The sequence below is a fragment of the Monodon monoceros genome, unplaced genomic scaffold (assembly GCF_005190385.1).
Source record: "Monodon monoceros isolate NGI ecotype Baffin Bay Population unplaced genomic scaffold, NGI_Narwhal_1 Super_Scaffold_9, whole genome shotgun sequence".
NCBI classification, from domain to species: Eukaryota; Metazoa; Chordata; class Mammalia; order Artiodactyla; family Monodontidae; genus Monodon; species Monodon monoceros.
Genome location: NW_021703786.1, coordinates 46,731,170 through 46,738,559, shown reverse-complemented (window position 1 = coordinate 46,738,559; position 7,390 = coordinate 46,731,170). Strand labels below are relative to the sequence as shown.

Sequence of the window (7,390 nt, the reverse complement as noted above, 5' to 3'; positions counted from 1 at the left end):
GGTGTGGGGGTGTCTCCAGTCCTTCTTGCCTGTCCCGTCCAGCATCATCTAGACGGCCGCTTGCGGTTTGATGTTTTCTCTCTCTCTCTCTCGGGAGAGTCTGACCTGCTTTCAGGTCTTGCTGCTGTTTTTCCAGCTTGGCTTCCAGAGATGTCACCTTGTCACCGGCGCTGCCTCCTGAAAAAGAGGAAAGCTAAACTGTTTTCCCTCCGTTCCGCATCCCCAACATCCCTCTATCCTCACACCACTGGGCCACCTTTACCTTGACGTGGGACGTTGCGTGCCCCGCCCACTAGTCTCCCCGACTCCGCCCAGTCTTCCCGATGCTGCGCAGTGATTTTCTGAAGCGTAAACTGCGCAGGCCTGTCCACTGCTAAATCCTTCCGATGGATTCCCACTTTCTCAAAATAAAGTCTCACGAGTTAGCATGGCTTGCCTGCATGGCCCGGCCCCTACCCACCTCTCTGGCCCACACCTCCTGCCACACTGGACGCGTTTAGAGTCCCAGAATGTGCAGTGGTCTTCCTCATGCCCCGGTCATCACAGACTCTGCTCTCCACCTGGCTCTAACCTCCATCCTCCACTCTAACACCTACTCTTCCTTCAGGGACCCTCGGCTCAGGAATCAGCATCCTTAGAAGCCTTGCCCAGCTTCTCCGGTTGGGTTATCTGCCCGCATCTGTGCACACCCTGCCCCCAGCACCCCGCAAACACTCCCCTATTGCAGATCCAGCACTGGGCACCCAGTACGGAGTCCAGCAAACCCATGCTGAAAAACCAGCTCCTTGACCATCCAGCCCATCCCAGTCCCTCCCCTAGGGGCACTCTCACTCACCATGGGAGCTTAGAGCCAGGATCTCCATCAAGGTGCTCGAGGAGAAGTTGCTGAAAGTTTCCTTTAGAGTCTGCAGCTCCACTTGCAGCTGTGCTCCTTGTCAGAACAGGATGAAGTGGGCTGCGCTGTGTTCCATATCACTATCCATCTGACTGTCCCCTTCCCCACCCCAGCACTGCCCCCATATTTGCCCCAGCACTGCCCCCATCTCTTCCCCTATCGTGGCTCTCATTGCCCCCAGCACTGCCTGTATCGCCTCCCCCACTGCTGCCCCACCCCTGTGACCCTTACTTTGGGACCCCATCACACAGACGGCCACCAGCAGCAGGATGTTGAAGCCCAGGACAAGCAGACTGAGGCGGAGCTGGGAACAGAGACGCTGCAGGACAAAGGGCTGGGGAGGAGGCGTCCCTGCAAGAGAAGGGGTGTCAGGACGAGGGGCATCGGAGGCAGGGGAGCTGGAAAGCCAGTGTCATTGAGCATCAGGGGAACAGAGCCTGAGGACGTACAGCCTTGGGGTGGGAGGGGGCAAGAGGAAGGTAGATGGGGGTGCTATTGGGGGAGTCAATGGGCTTTACCCCAGCGTTCATGCAGCGTGCACACACACAATTTGTACACTCACACCCACAGGAACTCATGCAAACATGCACACACACAGAGGGGCATATGATGCACACGCACGTGATATTCACATCATCTGTGTGCACAGCCTTGATCTTGGACCTGGGGGTCCTAGAGGCTAGACCCTGTCTTAAAATTTGTCTGGGCCCCTCAGACAAATCCAAAACTGGGACAACTGCCCCCAATTCCACTGGGATCCTTAAGTCAGGGTCATTCCACCATGGACCACTCCCCAGGGGCCGCCCCCCAAGCCCATCCTCCCATCTCCCACCACTCAGGGCCTCCTTGCCCTCTTCCCTCCACCCTTGCCCCCCAGAAACCTCTGTTCCACCATAAACCTTCTCCCCTTAGCGCTCAATCATCTCACAGAAACCTCTCCGTCCCCCCTGACCAAGCTGAGCCCTGACCCCCCCACACACACACAATCACACACGCATTTTTCATTTCACTCATGCGAGCACACACTCTTCCTTAGCACATTCTCACACACGCACTAAGATGCCCGTCCTCTCACACACTCTCGCACATACTGCAGCACACGTAACACACACACATTCTCATACACTCACACGCTCTCACACTCGTGCACCCACATCTTCACACACGCAGAGCTGGCCTCTCCCCTCCTGCCAACTCTGCAGGCTTGGCAGTGGCTGTCCTCCCAGCCGTGGGCTCCTGCTTTTGTGTCTTCCTCCTGCAAACAGAACACTTCCTCTTCCCTGACTTGGACCCTGAGCCCCCTCTCTCCACAACCAGGCACCCCCTCATCCACCCAGAACTCCTGACCCCTCACACCAAGGACTGTCACCTTCCTCCACGCCAGCCACACCCAGCCTTCCTCTTGACCCAGACAGGCATGTCTCTGACACCCCACTGCCCACTCCCCCCTCTCAGCATATCCTCCCCTTTTCCTCTCACCCCCAACAAGTCTTCCTCAATCCCCTGGGAGAGAAGCTCTCCCAGACCACAGTCTTCCCCACCCAGAGGGGACCCCATGGCTGAGCCCTGACTGCTCTCTCCAGCACCATCCACTCAGCGGGCCCCTGTCCTGCTTCCCAACCTGACCTATGACCTATAAACCCCTGACTCTGGGTCAGCTCAGCATTTATCTCTGCACCTCTACCATGAAACCAGACCCTCCACAGCTGATCAGCTGTGCCACCAACTGGCTCTGAGGTCACAGACAAGTCATTGAACCTCTGGGAGCCTCCGTTTTCTCATGTCCACTTAAATGAGGAATCCAAAAGAGTCAAACTCAGGAATTGAGGGTACAATGGTGGTTGCCAGGGGCTGGGGAAATGAGGAATTGCTGTTCAAGGGGTATAAAATTTGTCATGCAAGTTGAATAAGTTCCAGAGATCTGCCGTACAACATGGTGCCCAAGCTCACAATGGGCTGCTGGGCACTTAAAAATGTGTCAAGTGGGTACATCTCATATTAGGTGTTCTTACTGCGATTTTTAAAAATTGGGGTAAGAACAGTAGCTACCTGAATGGATTATTCTGAGAATGAAATTAAACATAGAAAGTGCTGCACAGGCAAGTTTGAAAGTAAAAAAAAACGGGTCTAAACATGGACCCAGAGGGGGGGCTCGATTTACCCTCCTCCCAGAAACAACCACAACAAAAGACAGATAGCTGTAAGACACAATATTTTTCGAGACACTGGGATTCAGGAAACAAAGGGCAATGATCCCTGTGGAGACAGGAAACAAACAAGGTGAGCCGTCTGATTGCCCCAGCCTCCTGCTGGGAGAAAGTTTTCAGGCCACAGGGCTGGGAGGGGAAATCCAATCAGAGCCCAGATGGAGCTGGAAGTCTGTGGAGACCAAAGGGGTCAGAATTCACAGGACAGAGGATCAGAGAAGAGAGCTGCAGAGAGAATCCCAGAGATTTGGGGAAGGTTTCCCTCAAGCAAGCAGCTGAGTACTGATCAACACATGCGTGTAAGGAAAACTACCCAAGGCCAGGAGAAAAACAATCCAAAAGCTTTAGGGAACAGTGCCTGGCAGGAATAGGGCCAAGAATAGTGCCTATTCCCACAAGCCAGACTGGAAATCTCATAACCCACAGGGCACTGGGTAGAGTACCCAAGAAGTTCCCAACCCACCTAACAAATTATAAAAGCAAACCCAAAAGGATCAAATTGACTCCAAGTTACTTAACCACATCCCAGAACAAAGCTCATGAATATTTAGAGGAATACAAATATATCCAGCACACAACGAGGTAAAATTCACAATGTCTGGCATCCAATCAAAGATTACCAGGCATACAAAGAAGCCAGAAAACACAACTCATAATGAGGAGGTTAATAAATCTACCAAAACCGATCCAGAACTGACACAGATGTTAGAATTAACAGACAACGACATTAAAAGTTATTGTAAAGTATTCAAAAATTAAGTTGGCTATCAAAGAAGATATTTAAAAGTCCCAAGTTGAACTTCTAGACATGAAAACTACAATGTCTGGAATGAAAAATACACTGGATAGAATTAGTGGAAGATTAGACATGCATAAGGAAAGATCAGTGAACTTAGAGACATAGCAATAATAACTATATAAAGAGAAACACCAAGGGAAAAAAGATTCCCACCCCTCCTTCCAAACTAGAAAGACCACCAGTGAGCTGTGGGATCACTGATATATGTGTAATTGGAGTCTTGATGGAAAGGGGAGATGGGGATGCAGAAAAATTTTTGGAGGAAATAATGGCCAATATATTTCTAAATCTTCTGAAAACTATAGGCATATAAAAGGCTGGGGAAGAATGGAATGTGGTCCCTGGTAAGCAGGCGGCAGATGTCAGCTGTTGACTTAAAAAAAATGTTCGAGTTCAGTTTTATTTGGGGCAAAATGAGGACTGCAGCCCGGGAGACAGATAACTCTGAGAAACTGCCCCGAGGAGGTGAGGGGAGGAGCCAGGATATATAGAGGTTTTGCAACAAAGGGCTGGTAGTTGGGAACATCAAAAGATTATTGTTAATTAAAGAAAACCAGATATCTCAAGTTAAGAGCTTTTCTATGTATGGGAAGATGCAAGGGTCTGGGCTCACTGAAATCATTCCTTTGATATGCACCTCAGCCATCTGGGGCCAGTATCATGTATTTTCACATCCTGAGTTTCCTCAGGGCTCACCGCAGGGAGTGGCTGCAGTCTGATGGCTGCTAGATGGCAGGTATTCTTTTCAGCCCCGAGTTCCCTCAGGGATGAGTTCCCTCAGGGATCACCGGCTCCCATTGGAGGGTTGCAATGTTGATGACTGTGACATCCTTTGTTTATTGATATGGCAGGAAATATTCCATTTATAAATATTCCATTTATCACAGCCCACATGAAGGCAGCAGAGGCTGCTGGAGAGAAGAGTACCGATGGTTGCACCCGCTCGGTCTCACCCTGCAATGCTGTCCACCAGGTCTTTTTTGGGTGAGCCCCCTCTCCCACGAAATCCAAAACCTCTAGACTCTCTCCAAGCCTCCTGTTTAAACACTGAATCCTCTTGTCTTCAGAAGATTCAACAATATCCAAAATCATTTTTGAGTGTTCACTACATACCAGGCAGCACGTGGGCCCCGGGGGTGCAGAGGGGAGTAGACAGATATGGCCTCTCCCCATGCAGCCTACTGCCTGGTGGAAAGGTCTGCCAGCCCGCTACCCCAGGAAAGGAGAAGTGTGGTGGGAATACCTGTCCTTCCTGCTGTTCCTGCCCTGCCCAGCTCCCACCCTCACCTGCAAGAGCACCTGCCCTCCCTTGGTCTGCCAGCCTCAGGACTGAGAGGTCCCTCCTCCCAGCCCAGGCTAACCAATCCTCCTCCCTGAGCTTCGGGTCCCAACCCCTCCTGGTCTCCACAGAGCTTCACTCCATCACCAGCATGAACACCTGACACCCCTCCCCCACCCCAGCTCCAGCCCTTCAGCCTAGAATTGCTCAGATCCTTCTCACCTGAAAACCTTCTCTCAGACACTTGGAGCATTCGGTCAAGATTTGCTAGAGAAGGATCCAGGCAGGGGGCTTGGGGTAAGTGGGAATCTTCCAGAATCTCTGTGCTCTTTCCCTCCAACACACACCTACCCACCCACCCCCCACACACACACGGCACACGCTACCTAGGTTGGAAGGAAGAGGGGGTCCTTTCTTGGGGTCCTGGGGGTGTGGAAGGAGGTGAGGTCAGGGGACAGTCCCTGGTCACAGAGTGAATGTGACAGAGACCTCAGAGGGACAGAGGGCTACCAGGAGCTAGACCAAGGTGGAGCGAAGCCCCAGACACCAGACACTTGCCTTTCCAGAATGGATCTTCTCTCCTGGGACTGCGCCCGCGAGTGCCTGGGCCCTCACCTCTGCAAAACTGGTGGTCGTTCTCCTCAGAGCCCAGATGCTGGATGTCCTGAAAGTCCCTCGCCATGCTGGGTCCTGGGCTGGGGCTGGGGCTGAGCTCGGGCTTGCTGCTGTGCTAAGATGCTAATTCAGGCGGAGGCTGATAGTAGGTCGAGGCAACTGTTTGGGTTGGATCTGAGGTTGGCGGGAAGTGTGGGGCTGAAATACAGCTGGGTCCCATCCTTCCTCAGGAGATGCCTGGGCCTTGACATGGCCGGGAGCCTCCCCTCCATACGTTCCAAATCACCCCACATCTTCCCATCAGCCCCCCACTCTCTCTGAACCAGGGTCTCTTTAATCCCAGACACCCCGGTCCCACCTGCCTCCCGACCTCGGTTACCTGCTACAGGTTTGGAGGGCTGACTCTCCAGTCTCCCAGGCAGCCCAGGCCCCAGGGTGAAGGAGGGGCTTGAGCCAGAAGTGGAGCAGGTGGTGCTCACAGAGGAAAGGAGGGAAGGGGAGGGGGCCTGTCCAGGCGAGGGCCCTGAACCCGTGTGTCCGAGTGTCCAAGTGCTTCTAACCTGGCATCTCCTGCCCCTGGGACTTTGGACGGTAAACAGAAGTGGTTGGAACTCAGGCAAAGCGTGATGGGGGCGGGGGGCAGGACTGTCTCTGTCCCTCACAGAGAAGGGGTCTCTTTGGTCCGCTTTCCCCCCACAAGCAAGTCACCTCACTCCTCATGGCACATTTGGGAGGGGGCCAGGCCAGGAGGGGCCGGGGTGCAGTTGGCTCTTCCCCCCCTGCCCCTCCCCCCTTTCACTTCCCGCCTCTGAATTTCCCAGAATTGTTGGGCAGATATCCCTGACCAGGATCAGAGGGGGTCGCTTCTGTGCTCTTGCCCAATCCGGCATCTGAGGCTAGGCGCACCCCGCCGCGTCCTGCTGCATCAGCCACCAGGCTCCCCGGCTCTGGGCCAGATGGCCTCACTCTCCAGGAGGGGAGTAAAGCCCCTCAGGGACCCAAAGTTCGAGGGAAGAAGGGAAGAGCATCCCTTCAGAAGGCAGTGGGCAGGAGGGGTTCAACCTCATAAAATAAGCCCCTTCTGTGGCCCTGGCAACACAAACCTCGGTCCTCACACCCAGCCATGGGGCTGAATAATCCACAGACCTTTTCTCAGGTAACTCTCACTCCAGAAGGTGGGTCTTCTGCTGTTCCCACTTCACGGAGGAGGAAATAAAGCCTTGGGGAGATTAAGTGACTTGACCCGGGTGGAGGTGGGTAGGGAAATTGGGAGGCAAAACCGGATAAAGAAGAAAAAAGGCATACCATCCGAGGGGGTCTTCACAGTCCTGTGAGGAAGACGTGCCTCCATGAACTGAAAAGCGTGATTAACTCGCCGTCTACTCTCGCGCGAACTTGCCGTCTACTCTCGCGCGAACTTGCCGTCTACTCTCGCGCGACCTCGCCGTCTACGCTCGCGCGAACAATAGCTTGGGAAAGAAAACCAGGTTTTCGTCCCTGATTTTCTGACCCTGACCAAACTTAGCTGCAGGCTACGGGCAGAGTTCCTTTTATAAAGCTGCCTGTGTTTCCCCTTGTGCTGAAAAGGGTTTGGG

General features: G+C 53.4%; 1 protein-coding gene across 4 annotated transcripts in view; it reads right to left on the bottom strand.

The window, feature by feature from the left end:
* The window catches only part of ASGR2 (asialoglycoprotein receptor 2), a 32,924-nt gene extending 26,439 nt beyond the window's left edge, over positions 1-6,485 (bottom strand). Inside the window, exons 1-5 of one of the 4 annotated variants that reach the window (XM_029211533.1) lie at positions 6,175-6,485; positions 5,739-5,954; positions 1,127-1,246; positions 836-931; positions 106-177 (exon numbers count right to left, since the gene is read on the bottom strand). In XM_029211533.1, coding sequence (XP_029067366.1) covers positions 106-177; positions 836-931; positions 1,127-1,246; positions 5,739-5,862 — 412 coding nt within the window. In that variant the 5' untranslated portion in view covers positions 5,863-5,954; positions 6,175-6,485. Of the gene's footprint in view, positions 1-105; positions 178-835; positions 932-1,126; positions 1,247-5,738; positions 5,970-6,174 lie in introns of all 4 variants that reach the window. The other 3 variants (XM_029211530.1, XM_029211531.1, XM_029211529.1) reach the window with 3 other exon arrangements.
* Between the last annotated feature and the right edge of the window lie 905 nt (positions 6,486-7,390).